Source organism: Hemitrygon akajei, chromosome 21 (assembly GCF_048418815.1).
Source record: "Hemitrygon akajei chromosome 21, sHemAka1.3, whole genome shotgun sequence".
Classification (NCBI taxonomy): domain Eukaryota; kingdom Metazoa; phylum Chordata; class Chondrichthyes; order Myliobatiformes; family Dasyatidae; genus Hemitrygon; species Hemitrygon akajei.
In genome coordinates this window covers 66,563,383-66,578,824 of record NC_133144.1, presented here as the reverse complement: position 1 = coordinate 66,578,824, position 15,442 = coordinate 66,563,383, and the positions used below count along the sequence as shown (strand labels likewise).

At 43.4% G+C, this 15,442-nt stretch overlaps 1 protein-coding gene across 1 annotated transcript in view; it reads right to left on the bottom strand.

Annotated features, from left to right (window-relative positions):
• wdfy4 (WDFY family member 4) overlaps nt 1-9,947 on the bottom strand; it is a 427,205-nt gene extending 417,258 nt beyond the window's left edge. The window contains exons 1-3 of the mRNA XM_073025649.1: nt 9,882-9,947; nt 9,332-9,517; nt 3,378-3,545 (exon numbers count right to left, since the gene is read on the bottom strand). Coding sequence (XP_072881750.1) covers nt 3,378-3,545 — 168 coding nt within the window. The 5' untranslated portion in view covers nt 9,332-9,517; nt 9,882-9,947. The remainder of the gene's footprint in view (nt 1-3,377; nt 3,546-9,331; nt 9,518-9,881) is intronic.
• Nucleotides 9,948-15,442: the final 5,495 nt, after the last annotated feature.

Sequence of the window (15,442 nt, the reverse complement as noted above, 5' to 3'; positions counted from 1 at the left end):
GAATCTTTTATGCTTATAACCATCAAATGCCTGTTCTACGTGCCTGCAATCATCCTGTTGAAAGGCACAAAAATCTCTAGGAACTGAGATCAACACTTCGAAGCAAACCTGGGACCTCAATATCCCTGAAAATTTTAAAAAAAGACACTGGAAATCTGAAATTGAAAGAGAATGCTGGAGGTCCTCGGCAGGTCTGGCCGTATCTGTGGGAAGAAAGAAAGAGTCAATGTTTCAGGTCAAAGACCAATCTGATTAAAGGTCTTTCACTTGAAATGTTAACCCTGTTTCTCTTCCCATTGATTAGCCTAGCCTGATGAGTATTTTCAGTACTTTTTTGTTTTCAGTTCATCTCGAAATCCTTACCATAGGTTGGGAATAGTGATCTATCATGAAAACCAGCCTCCTTCCACTAATTCTATCTGCACTTCCCGCTGCCTCAGGAAAGTAGCCAATATAATCAAGAACCGTTGGCGTGTGGCCTAGTGGATAAGGCATCGATCTAGTGATCTGAAGGTCACTGGTTCGAGCCTCAGCTGAGGCAGCGTGTTTGTGTCCTTGTGCAAGGCACTTAACAGCACATTGCTCTGCGACATCACTGGTGCCAAGCTGCATGGGTCCTAGTGCCCTTCCCTTGGACAACATCATGGAGAGGGGAAGGCTTGCAGCTTGGGCAACTGCCAGTCTCCCATACAACCCTGCCCAGGCCTGCATCCTGGAAACCTTCCAAAGCACAAATCCATGGTCTCACGAGACTAACGGATGCCTATTATTAATCAAGAACCCCTTTCACGAGGCCATTTTCAATTCCTCTCAACCACCACCTCTCAACCCTCTCCATCAGGAGGAAGATGGAAAGCTTGAGAACAGAAGCCAGGTTCAAAGAGAAATTTATGTTAGTGATGGACTCAACCTCACAGTCAACCGCATCATGGCTTTGCACAATATTGCCTGGTTTTCTCTCTTCACTGTCTGTAACATTCTATTCTGCATTTAGTTGTTGTTTCTTCCTTTGTGCTACCTCAATGTCATTATGTTTGGAATGATCTGCCTGGATGACATGCAAAACAAGCTTTTCACTGTATCCTGGTATATATGATAACAATAAACCAATTACCATGACGTTACACCTATTGTATTATTTATTTTCTGCCAAAAAAATTATGAGTTCCCTCATGAATGAGTTTAGAAACAGAATCAGAATCACTTTACTGATTGTGGTTCGGTGCCAAGCATAAAACACAGGACAATACTAAAACAAACAACACAATAGTAACCAACAATTTACAAAACAATAGTTCAAACAGCCATGAGTAATCAACAATTAGCGGAACAAACGTCAATAATCAAACTTAAAATAAAAGTGAACATATGAACAGTCCCAATAATTATCACAGAACACGGAGAGCAGGAAAGGCCATTTCACGGATGTTGTGCAGGGACAGTTAGGGTATCACACCTGCGTGAGGTTTGTTGAGAAGCTGGATAGCTACAAGAAAGAAACTTCAGAGATGACATGTAGTCCTGGTGGTGATGGACTTGTAATATCTCCCAGATGGTAATTTGGTGAATAAGTGATTGCTAGGGTGGGTGGAGTCAGCAGATAACAAATCTAGGGTCTACTGGATTATCTTCAAAAGATGATACTTCAAAAAGGCAACATCCATGATTAAAGACCCCCATCACCCAGGACATGTCCTCTTCTCATTGCTCCCATCAAGGAGGTACAGGAGCCTGAAGGCACACTCTCAACATTTCAGGAAAAGCTTCTTCCTTTCCACAATTAGATTTTTGAATGGATATTGAACCCATGAACACTACCTTGATTTTTTTTCTTTTTCTCTCCCTATTTGCAACACTTATTTAATTTTTATACTGCATGTTTTAATTATGTATTGCAATGTACTGCTGCCATAAGACAACATATTTCATGCAACACACATAAAATGCTGAAGGAAATCAGCAGGCCAGGCAGCATCTATGGAAAAGAGTAACAGTTGTCATTTCAGGCTGATTGCCCTTCATCAGGACTAGAAAAAAAGATGACAAGTCCTGATGAAAGCTCTTGGTCCAAAACATGGACTGTTTACACTTTTCCATAAATGCTGCCTGGCCTGTTGAGTTCCTCCAGCTTTTAGTGTGTGTTGCTTGGATTTCCAGCAGATTTTCTCATCTTTGTGAAACATATTTGACGACATGCCAATGATATTAAACCTGATTCTGATTACAAAGGATCAAGGATCGAGAATCAACTTTATTCACCACATATTGGGAATTTGTCTCGGTGTGTTGGCACAACATGCAAAAAACAAACATTCAACAATTTAAAAGAGTAAAGAGTTGAATAAAAAAAATAAAGTTGGAAGTTAAACCACAGATATGAAATAAAATGTGCATAAATACATAAATACCAGCATGCATTTACAATGTAAGCAGCATTATAAGAAGTGGTTTAAGGTGTTTACATTGCAGAGATGGGGTAATAGATAGATGTGTGGGGGTGGGGGTAACGAGAGTTAAAGATTTGTAATTTGACACCTTTGGATTTTCCTGAGGAAATCAACCAAAGCGTTTCACAATTAACATAAACAATGGAAATCTTTAGCACAGAAAGTACTGTCTGTACTGTAAAGAATAAAGCTGCAGTTCAATACCCTTATAGAATTCACTGACCTGGAACATTATCTCAGTTCCTCACACAACAAATGCTCATTAGTTTCTTGTTAATTCAGACTTCAACACCTGGTGTATTTTGTAATTGGACCCAGCCCAATACAACACAGGCACACATCTCCCCACCATCGTATCTATACGAGGCCCTACCTCACCATCTGGGTCATGCCATCTTCTCACAACTACCATTGGACAAGAGGTACAATAGCCTGAAGTCCCACTCCACTGGAAAGGAAGTATATTCGAGAACAACTACTTCCCTTCAACCATTTGGATTTTGAACCAACCAGTAAAACCCTGAAATAAGACTCGTTTTCATTGTTCTACCCAACGCAGTCTTTCCATTTTAATTCTTTTAAAGATTAGCTTTATTTGTCACATGTACATTGAAACATACAGTAAAATGCATCATATGGATCAAATCAAATCAGCAAGGGTGCAGCCTGGCAGTGTCACCACATAGCAAGCCCTTAACTTACTAACGCTAACCCTAACCATACGTCTTTGGAATGTGGGAGGAAACTGGAGGAAACACACACAGTCATGGGGAGAATGTACAAATGCCTTACAGACAGTGGTGGAGATTGAACACCGATTTTTGATCACCGGCGCTGTAAAGCGATTTCGCTAACCATTACACTTTTGTGCCACCCTTCCAAATCCTAAATCCAATCCAAGTGGGATGACACAAGGTGGAAAGCAGGTACCTGGATGAAGAGAGAGACAAGTCTAGTCCATGACTTCCGGTTTTCTTCCTGAGTACGAGATGGGAGCGAGTGCAGGTAATCAGAGATTTGCTTTTCCAGAATCTCCAAATCCAATGCTTTAGTGTCCATTTCCTGCTGCTGCTTCACCCTTTCCTTATATCTCTCCATCTGGTCAAACAAAATAAGGGTGATGGTTTAAAATAAAAACAAGGGTAAATATTGTACATTGTAGAGGGGCCAAAAGGAACATCAGACAAGAAAAGCGAAAAATATGAGAACACAATAGAAGGTGAATTAAAAGTATGGTGCAATAATAATAGGTAATATTCAACTACCAGAAAACTATACAATCATAAGATGTTGGAGCAGAATTAGACCATTCAGCCCATCAAGTCTGCTCTGCCATTCCATCATGGCAGATATATTATCCCTCTTAACCCCATTCTCTTCATTTTGATGCCCTGACTAATCAAGAGCCTATCAACCTCCACTTTAAATATATCCAGTGAATTCGCCTCCATAAACATCCATGAAAATGAATTCCACAGATTCACCTCCCTCTGGCTAAAGATCTTCCTCCTCATCTCCATTCTAAAAAAACATCCCTTTATTCTGAGGCTGTGCCTTCTGGTCCTAGACTCCTCTACTATAGGAAACATCCTCTGGATGCCCATTCTATCTAAGCCTTTCAATATTTGATAGGTTTCAGTGAGATTCCACCCCCCACCAACCTCTCATTCTTCTAAGTTCCAGCAAGCACAGGCCAAAAGCCATCAAATGCTCCTTATACCCTTTCATTCCCAGAATCATTCTTGTGATCCTCTTCTGAACCCTCTCCAATGCCAGCACATCCTTTCTTAGATAAGGGACCCAAAACTGCTCACAATACTCCAAATCTCTCAGTCCAACACCACCAAAGTCCCACAACAGAGTTATTGGTGTTTTACCACAGGTGGAATACAATGTTAAAAAAGTGTGATTATCCACTTTAATACAATAAAGAAAAATATTGAGCATATTTCAAATGGTGAGCAATTGGGAAGTGATGATATTCATTGGACATGGGTGTTCTGGTCAATGATAACAAATGTTCTATATGGACAAAATATGTTCTATGCTCATTGAGTATTTTTAAGGGGAGATTAATACATTATTGATTAGAAAGGGTATCAAAGGTTATGAGCAAGAAGGCAGGAGAATGGGGTTGAGAGGGAAAATAAATCAACCATGGTCAAATGGCGGGTCAGATATGATGAGCAAAACATCCTATTTCTGCTCTGGCCCCTCCTTCGCCATTCCCCATTTATGGCTCCCTCTCTCACCTTATCTCCTTAACTGTCTATCACTTTCCTATGGTTCTCTTCCCTCTTCCCTTTCTTCCATGGTCTTCTATCCTCTTTCTCCAGCCCTCTATCTATTTTACCAATCAACTTCCCAACTCTTACTGCACACACCCACCACCCCCCCCCCCACTCACGGTTTCACCTATTACCTTGTACTGTACTTCTCCTCCACTGCCCCCTACCTCCTTACTCTGACTTCTCGCCTTTTTTTTCCAGTCTTGATGAAGGGTCTGAGCCCAAAACAATGACTGTTCATTCTTTTCCACAGATGCTGCCTGGCCTGTTGAGGTCCTGAAGCATTTTTTTAAATCAACATACAGTAGGCCCTTCTAGCCCTTTGAGCCACGCTGCCCAGCAATCTCCCAACTTAATCCTAGCCTGGTCACAGGACAATTTACAGTGATCAATTAGCCTACCAACTGGTACTCCTTTGGACTGTGGGAGTAAACCAGAGCACCTGGAGGAAACCCACACGGTCACGGAGAGAATGTACAAACTCCTTACAGGCAACGGCGGGAATTGAACCCAGGTCACTGGTGCTGTAAAGCAATATGCTAACCACTACACTACCATGCCCCACCCCCCGTGTGTGTTGCTTGGGTTTCCAGCATCTGCTGATTTTCTCATGTTTGTGATCCTAATTCTGCCCCTATTTTTATGCACTTATGGTCTCATAGACAAATAGGAAGGCAAATGATACGTTGGCCTTTATTGCTGGATGCTTTGAGTTTACAGATGTCTCACTACAATTTTTTAGAGTCTTGGTGAAGGTATGACTCGACAGGAGCACCATCAAGAGTGTCCTGTCTGGCTGCGTCATTGTGTGGTACAGAAGCTGCAGGATCCTAAAGAGAAGAGTAAAAACCACTGAGAGGATCACCAGTGTCTCCCTCCGCACTAGGTGTGACCTTTTCCAGGATCGTTGCAGACGAAGGACACAATGCATTGGAGAGGATCCCTAACACCCATCCCACAATCTCTTTGACCCACTACCGTCAGGAAGGAAGTACAGGAGCACCAGGACTGGGACTGTCAGACTGGGTAACGGCTTCTTCCCTCAGGCTGTGAGACTAATAAATACCTTGTCACCACCAAGGTCTCGTCACTAGGACAGTGAGCAGTTTGCTGATTACTGTTTACTGGTTACCTGTGATGTCCACCACATGCATTTTGACTCACAATTTATTAATTTATTAGTGGTAATATTTTAGTTTTATGAGCTGTCTGTGTTATACATGATGTGTGGGTGCACTGTGGTCCAGAGGAACATTGTTTTGTTTGGTAGTGTATATGTAGAGTCAGATGACAATAAAGTTGAACTTGAACTTGAATGTTGAGTGCAATTTTGGTCTCTGTTCTGAAAGGATTTGCTTGCTACTGAGAGAATGTAGCGAAGAATTACCAAACTTGTTGTTGGGATAGGGGTCTTGTTTTGTAATGAGAGATTGTATAGGCCAGGCCTCTAACATCTAAACTTCAGAAGAATGAGAAACAATGTCAATGAGACACAGAAGACTCTTAGAGAATGTTCTTCGAAAACTTACAGGGCAAAGTTTATTTTATACAGAGAGTGGCAGGTGCGTGGAATAGACTGTGGAGGTGGTGGTGCAAGCAGATATGAAGAGCTTTTTAGATAGATACATGAATCTGTAAAGAATGCAGGGACATGGATCACATGCAGGCAGAAAGGCTTTAGTTTAATTTGGCTTCATGTTTGGCACAGACTTTGTGGGCCGAAGGACCTTCTTGTGCCGTACTGCTCCTAGTTCTCTGCTCAGCGACCTCCACAAGAGGTGGTTCTCTTAGTAATGGTAGAAGGTGGGGGCGCATTCTCAAAGTAAGACTTAAGATGTCTTACTGGAATGACTAGAAATGTCTTCACTGGGACTGCAGGATGTCTTTGGATTTTTTTAGTACACACTGGAACCGCCAATCCCAGACCATACCACACACCAGGTCCTCCATCCTCAGTTCTATCCCAGTCAGCCATACCCCCTCCCCAGCTCAGTCCATGTAACCAGGGCCCCATATCCCAGCTTCACCACACACACACAGGGACCCCCATACCCTGCTCTGACCCACACATCGATCCGGGCTCCATCCCAAACATCAGAATCCCCGATCCTGGCGCTGATTCACATACCCAAACCCCCAAACCCAGCTCCATCACATACACCAGGACCCCCAATCCTGGCTCAGTCCTACACATTGGGATTTCTGATCCTGGCTGTGTCCCTCACACTGGGAGCCTCGATGCTGGCTCCATCACACACACCAGGGCCACAGGCCCACCCTGACTACTCAAAAGGACCATGCCCCCCCCACCCCGATCTCAGCTCATTCCCATACACTGGGATCTCCAATCCAGACAGTGACCCACAAACCGGGACCCCCTGATCTTGGCTATGTCCCACATACTGGAACACTTCAATCCTGGTTCCATCCCACACACTTCAACCCCCGATCCCAGCACTGACCCACATACTGGAATCTCTGTACCCAGCTCCAACCAACACACCGTGACCCGGTACCCCTGTATTCAGGAAAACCCTGATCACGGCTGTGCCCTGGGGCTCCATTGCATTGGAATCTCCACAGCACTCAGCAAGACTCCCATCTCCCACTCCAGCCGACTCAGTGGGATGCCCGAACCTGGCTTTGCCCTACACAGACAGACCCCCATCCCAGTTCAGTCCAAGTGACCAGGACCTCAGATCATGACCCCGTCCCACATACTGGGACCCCAACCTCCACCCCACTCCTCAAGACCCCCGTTCCCCTTCACACACCAGGAGCTCAGTGTTTATCTTTCTAAGAGAGACTGATACAGTTTGGATATTTATGGGGAATAGTGAAGGGAAATTACATTGAGGCAGAAGATCTAGATCAGGGGTATCAATCTGGGGTCCATGGTAACAGACCATGGCATAAAAAAGGTTGGGAACCCCTGGTCTAGATGAATATCTTCGAATATAGACATCTTACTGAGTTATTGCTCACCAATAGTGGCCACTCATAGCAGACCTTTTGATTTTTCACTTCATGTATTCAGTGTTTCAACTTCTGTCAGCTTTAACCAACTGATTCCAGTGCCCACAACAGCAAGTTCCTGTAAGTTAACAAGCTGTTTGACATTAACTTGGCAAGAGCTCACCAGGTGGAAACCTGCATCCTTTAAGTGTTGTTGGGAAAGGAGCCTGTAGCAGGCTGATCCCCAAATGTTCACCAGTTTACACGGTGGAGGCAAACACTGAGAAATCAGAACCTCCTCCTGCACTCCCAGCGCTCCACTAACCAAAAGTCAGCAGTCAGATGCACCAAGCTCCACGGCACCGAGAGTTAATGCATTCATTTATAAGGAGGCAGCCTTTTACCATTCAACCCATGGTCAGAAACTCGCTCTTTCCCATACCTAACCCAAATCAAACACACAGATATAATCAGATCTATCAGCTTCAGTTAGGAAATTTAACAGGAGAACACTTCATTCAATATTAAAACTCAATTCCTGGTTAGTGACTGTGCAGTGTACATGTAGAGCATAGAACATTACAGCATAGTACAGTCCCTTTGGCCTGTGATACTGTGTTGAACTTTTAACCCACTCTAAGATCAATGGAACACTTCCCTCCAACAAAGCTCTCCAATTTTCTGTCATTCATGTACTTATCTAAGAGTTTCTTAAATTCCCTATATATAACAAAATTATGAGGGGTATAGATAGGTTTTTTTCCACTGAGGTTGAGTGAGATTAGAACTACAGGTCATGGCTTAAGGGTGAAAGGCGAAATGTTTAAAGGGAACATGAGGGAGAGGTGCTTCACTCGGGGGCTGGTGAGAGTGTTGAAAGAGCTGCCAGCAGAAGTGGTGGATGCAGGTTTGATTTCAACATTTAAGAGAAATTTGGTTAGGTACATGGATGGGAGGGGTATGGACTGCTATGGTCCGGGTGCAGGTCAAAGGGACAAGGCAAATTAATACCTTTGCATGGACTAGATGGATCGAAGAAGCTGTTTCAGTGCTGTAGTGTTCTACGACTCTATTACTCCATCTGCCTCTACTACCACCCCTGGTAGGGTGCACCATGCACCCACCGCTCTCTGAGTAAAAAAAAAATCACCTCTGAAATTCCCACTATACATTCGTCCAATCACCTTCAACTTATGCCCCCTCATGTTAGCCATTTCTGTCCTGAGAAAAAGTCTTTGGCTAGCTATACTATCTGTGCCTCTTCTCATTCTCCTTCACTCCAAAGAGAAAAGCTTGCTCAAACTACTCTCATAAGACACATTCTCGAGTCCAGGCAACATCCTCTGCACCCTCTCTAAAGTTTTCACATCTTTCCTACAATGAGGTGTCCAAAATTGAACACAATATTCTAAGTATGGTCTAACCAGGGCTTTACCTCACGGCTCTTGAACTCAATCTCCCAACACACTCCATAAGCCTTCTTGGCCACCATATCAACTTGCGCACTACTTTGAGGGATGGATGGAAGCTGACACCAAGATCCTACTCTTCCTCCACACTATGTAACGACAGATTCTTTCAAAGCACACAGAATGGAACATAGTAAAGAAGCACCTAAGCAAGTGAAATAACAGGACTTACAGGTAGATTCCAATTCCTCTGGGGCACAGCAGTTACATACGTGGCCGTCCCCAAGCCAGCAGCTTCATCCCTCCTTCAGATCACAAAGCCGGTAATGTAACCCATGTCGAAACACAAGAACACTTGTCCTGTCTGACAGCAGATCTTCCAGCAGCAAACGGACGCTCGAGTCATGTGGCTTATTTCCTGAGAAAAGAAGAAGTGAATTAAATGCGGGCGGTTCTTCCCCAATAAATCAGAGAACTTTGCACAAGCTGCTAGAGCAAAAAATAATCCAACTGTACACTCCCTTTTCTACCATGTGAGTGTAATGACAGGCATTACAGGAAATTTCAGCATTCTGGCCAGAGTTTGTCCAGAAGCTAAAGTCGCTAAAGACCAAATATATCCAGAGGCCACTTTATTAGGTACACCAATTTGTTGTTTTTTACACATTCGTTGTTCATCCATCTTTATGTGTAGTTTTTCATTTATTCTATTTTGTTTCTTTGTAGCTACTGCAAACACCTGCAAGAAAATAAATTTCAGGGTAGTTTATGGTGGTACCCACCTGCTACAAGCAGACTTCAATCGTCCCAGTACCCTGTCTTAATGACTAAAAACCAGTGGCACTTACTTCCACAGTGATGAAGTGTTTTGAAGGCTGGTGTTGAAACATATCAGCTCCTGTCTGAATTGCAGTTTGGATCTGTTCCAACTCGATTGCCAAAGCAAAAGGTAAACAGGTATTGCAAAGAAAGCATGTCAGTGCCTGTACTTCCTCAGGAGCATGCGGAGCATCAGCATGCCATCAAAAACCATGGCTAACTTCTATAGACGTGTGGTGGACAGTGTGCTGACTGGCTACATTACAGTCTGGTGTGGGAACACCAATGCCTTTGAGTGAAAATCCTACAAAAGGTAATGGATTCGACCCAGTATTTCACAAGTAAAACCCTCCCAATCATTGAACACATCTACATGAAACATTGCTGTAGAAAAGCAGCAGCCATCATCAAAGATCCTCACCACCCAGGCAATACTCCTTTCTCTCTGCTTCCATCAGGTAAAAGGCACAGGAGCTTCAGGACTCACACCACCAGGTTCAGGAATAGTTATTACCCCTCAACCATCAGGCTCTTGAAGAAAGAGGGATAACTACACTCATTTAAGTATTCTGTTATCTTGTTATTTCATGCTCATAATTTATTGCTATTTATTATATCTTCATTTTCACAGTTTGTTTACAATTCATAGTTGCTGGTGTTTACAGCTGACAGCTACTGTTCTTTAGATTTGCTAAGTATGCCAACTAAAAAAGAATCTCTGAGTTGTATGCAGTGACATATATGTACTCTGATAATAAATTTTACTTTGAAAGTTCACTTTGAACTTTAGTGACATCAATGTACTTTGATAATAAATTTACATTGAATTTCAGTCTCTTTAACATGACTGTATCATCTCCATTTGTTTCACTGAAAGGAAGCAATGATGGAGGTATACAAAGGCATTGAGATGGCAGTATAAAGTCTTACTAAAGGGCTAAGGACATGGCTGAATGCTCAATCATGTTGAATGTTATAGAGAAGCAATGGGAGAAACTCACAGGAACATTTGATGGGGTGTTCACAGTCTCTAAGTATACACTTAGTGGCCACCTGTACACTTGCTTGCAAATATCTAACCAGCCAATCACGTGGCAGAAACTCAATGCATAGGAGCATGTAGACATGGTCAAGAGGTTCTGTTGTTCATACCAAAATTCAGAATGGGGAAAAAATGTAACCTAAGTGATTCTGACTGTGGAATGATTGTTGGTGCCAGAGGGGGTGGTTTGAGTATCTCAGAAACTGCTGATCTCCTGGGATTTTCATGCACAACAGTCTCTAGAGTTTACAGTGAATGGTACAACAAACAAAAAGAAAAAAGACATCCAGTGAGTGGCAGTTCTGAGGGTGAAAACACCTTGTTAATGAGCAAACATGAGGAAATCTGCAGGTGCTGGAAATTCAAACAACAACACACACAAAATGCTGGTAGAACACAGCAGGCTAGGCAGCATCTATAGGGAGAAGCGCTGTCAATGTTTCGGGCTGAGACCCTTTGTCAGGACTAACCGAAAGGAAAGATAGTAAGAGATTTGAAAGTAGTGGGGGGAGGGGGAAATGCAAAATGATAGGAGAAGACCGGAGCTGGAAAGGTGATTGGCGAAAGTGATACAGAGCTGGAGAAGGGAAGGGATCATGGGACGGGAGGCCTCAGGAGAAAGAAAGGAGGGGGGACCTCCAGTAGGTCAAAGCCAAATTAATCTAAGTCACTTCAGCCTACAGCCCACAAGTATTGCCATGTTTCTAATGCCAAGATAACATGCCTACAACTCACTAACCCTTACTAACCCATACACCTTTGGAATGTGGGAGGAAATCTGGGCCTCTGTACCTCCCTCTGCAACTGGATCCTTGACTTCCTAACCAGTAGACCACGATCTGTGCAGATTGGAAATAGCATCTCCACCTCGCTGACAATCAACATTGGCACACCTCAGGGGTGTATGCTTAGCCCACTGCTCTACTCTCTCTACACCAATGACAAAGGTCAAACAACATCTATAAATGTGCTGATGATATAACCATTGTTGGCAGAATCTCAGATGATGACAAGAGCACGTACAGGAATGAGATATACCAGCTAGTTGAGTATATCTCAACTACCTTGTACTCAACGTCAATAAGACCAAAGAGCTGATTGTGGAGTTCAGAAAGGGTAAGATGAGGGAACACACACCAATCCTCAGCGGGATCAGAGGGAGCAATTTCAAGTTGCTGGCTGTTAATATCTCTGAGGACCTAACCATCCATTTAACAATTCATCACTTTCTCTTTCAGCGGCCCAATCAGTGGCGTGTGCAGCACACAGTGAAGAGGTTTCTCATAGGTTAGCTGCGCTCATTTAAAAGGAGAGCTTTGTGGGCATTCGATATCATTCTGGTGGCCCAATCAGCGGCGGTAAATAGAAGTACAGAAGGGACAAGTGGAGCAGCCATTGCTGGGAGTGGGCCAGTGGTGAGAGTGGGAGTGTCAGGCTTCGGCCCAAAGGAGGCTTTGGTCTGGAAGAGACGTTGACTCTGGGTAAACACGAAGAAATCTGGAGATGCTGGAAATTCAAACAACAACACACACAAAATGCTGGTGGAACACAGCAGGCCAGGCAGCATCCATAGGAGAAGCACTGTCGACGTTTCGGGCCGAGACCCTTCATCAGGACTAACCAAAAGGAAAGATAGTAAGAGATTTGAAAGTAGTGGGAGGAGGGGGAAATGCAAAATGATAGAAGACCGGAGGGGGTGGGATGAAGCTAAGAGCTGGAAAGGTGATTGGCGAAAGAGATACAGAGCTGGAGAAGGGAAAGGATCATGGGACGGGAGGCCTCGGGAGAAAGAAAGGAGACGGGGGGAAACACCAGAGGGAGATGGAGAACAAGCAAACAACTAAATATGTCAGGGATGGGGTAAAAAGGGGAGGAGGGGCATTAACGGAAGTTAGAGAAGTCAACGTTCATGCCATCAGGTTGGAGGCTACCCAGCCGGTATATAAGGTGTTGTTCCTCCAACCTGAGTTTGGATTCATTTTGACAGTAGAAGAGGCCATGGATAGACATATCAGAATGGGAATGGGACGTGGAATTAAAATGTGTGGCCATTGGGAGATCCTGCTTTTTCTGGCGGACCGAGCATAGGTGTTCAGCGAAACGGTCTCCCAGTCTGTGTCAGGTCTCACCAATATATAAAAGGCCACACCAGGAGCACCGGACGCAGTATACCACACCAGCCGACTCACAGGTGAAGTGTTGCCTCACCTGGAAGGACTGTCTGGGACCCTGAATGGTGTTGAGGGTAAGTTGCCCAGGTAAGTTTCTGTTAAATTTCCCTTTTTTCTTACTGTGTCAGCAGTACTTAGTGTAATTTAAACCTACAACGGAAAATACTATCTTAGATCTAGACCTGTGCAATGAGACAGGTAAGATTAACAATCTTGTAGTCAAGGATCCTCTTGGAAAGAGTGATCATAGTATGATTGAATTTTGCATTCAGATGGAGGATGAAATAGATCTAAAATTAGTGTATTATGTTTGAACAAGGGCGACTACAATGGGATGAGGGAGGAGCTGGCTAATGTGGATTAGGAGCACAGGCTGTTTGGTAGGACAGTTGAGGAACAGGGGAATACTCTCAAAGAGATTTTTCACAGTGCTCGACAAAAGTATATTCCAGTCAAAAATAAGGATGTAAGTGTAGGGAGAGCCAGCCTTGGCTATCTAAGGAAATAAAAGATAGTATCAAATTAAAAGCTCATGTGTACAACGTTGCCAAATGTAGTGGGAGACTAGAGGATTGGGAAAACTTTAGAAAGCAACAGAGAACAACTAAACAAGAAATAAGGAAAGGGAAGATAGAGTATGAAAATAAATTAGCACAAAATATAAAAACAGATAGCAAAAGTTTTTATAAATATATAAAGCAGAAGAGGGTGGCTAAAGTCAACATAGGTCCCTTGGAAGACGATAAGGAAATGGCTGAGGCATTGAATGATTATTTTGTGTCGGTCTTCATGGTGCCAAAGAAGGATGTCATGGATGAAATGGGAGGTGAGGTCCTTGATAAAATCACTGTCACTAAAGAAATAGTGATGAGCAAACTAGAGGGCTTGAAGGTAGTTAAGTCCCCCAGTCCTGATGGGATGCATCCCAGGCTGCTGAGGGAATTGGTGGAGGTTATAGTAGACGTGTTGGTAATCATTTACCGAAATTCTCTAGACTCTGGGCAGGTCCCAGCGGATTATAAGACAGCAAAAAGACGCCATTTTTTAAAAAAGGATATAGGCAAAAGACAGGCAACTATAGGCCAGTTAGCTTAACATCTGTAGTCAGGAAACTACTTGAAGCTGTCATTAAGGAAGAAATAGCAAAACATTTAGGAAGGAGTGTTTCCATTGGACAGACACAGCATGGATTCAGAAAGGGCAGGTCCTGTTTAACAAACTTACTGGAGTTATTTGAGGACATAATGAGTGCAGTGGATAGAGGGGGACAGGTAGATGTCATATATTTGGATTTCCAGAAGGCATTTGATAAGGTGCCGCACAAGAACCTTGTAAATAAGATACGGATGCATGGAGTCGGAGGAAGTGTATTGGTATGGATAGTGGATTGGTTAACTGATTGAAGGCAGAGAGTTGGTATAAATGGATGTTTCTCCAGTTGCCAGTCAGTGGTGAGTGGAGAGCCGCAGGGTTGGTACTGGGTCTGCAGCTATTTACCATTTACATTGATGATCTGGAAGAGGGGCCTGAGTGTAGTGTAGCAAAATTTGCTGATGACACGAAACTGAGTGGAAAAGCAAATTGTACAGAGGATGTGGAAAGTCTGCAGAGGAATATAGATAGGTTAAGTGAGTGGGCTAAGGTCTGGCAGATGGAATACAATGTTGGTATATGTGAGATCATCCACTTTGGAAGGAATAATAGAAGAGCAGATTATTATTTAAATGGTAAAAGATTGCAGCATGCTATTGTGCAGAGGGACTTGGGAGTGCTTGTTCATGAAGTGCAAAAAGTTGGCTTCCAGGTGCAACAGGTTATTTATTAAGAAGACAAACAGAATGTTGGCTTTCATTGTTAGAGGGATTGAATTCAAGAGCAGGGAGATCATGCTGCAACTATACAGGGTACTGGTGAGGCCGCACCTGGAGTACTGTGTGCAGTTCTGGTCTCCATAATTGAGGAAGGATATACTGGCTTTGGAGGCAGTGCAGAGGAGGTTCACCAGGATGATTCTAGGGATGAAGGGGTTAACCTATGAGGAGAGATTGAATCCCCTGGGACTATACTCTCTGGAGTTCAAAAGAATGAGAGGGGATCTTATAGAAACATACAAAATTTTGAAAGGGATAGATAAGATAGAAGTAGGAAAGTTGTTTCCATTGGTAGGTGAGACTAGAACTAGGAGACATTGCCTCAAGATTCAGGGGAGAAGATTTAGGATGGAGATGAGGAGAAACTGTTTTTCCTCAGAGAGTGGTGAATCTGTGGAATTCTCTGCCCAGGGAAATAGTTGAGGCTTCTTCACTAAATA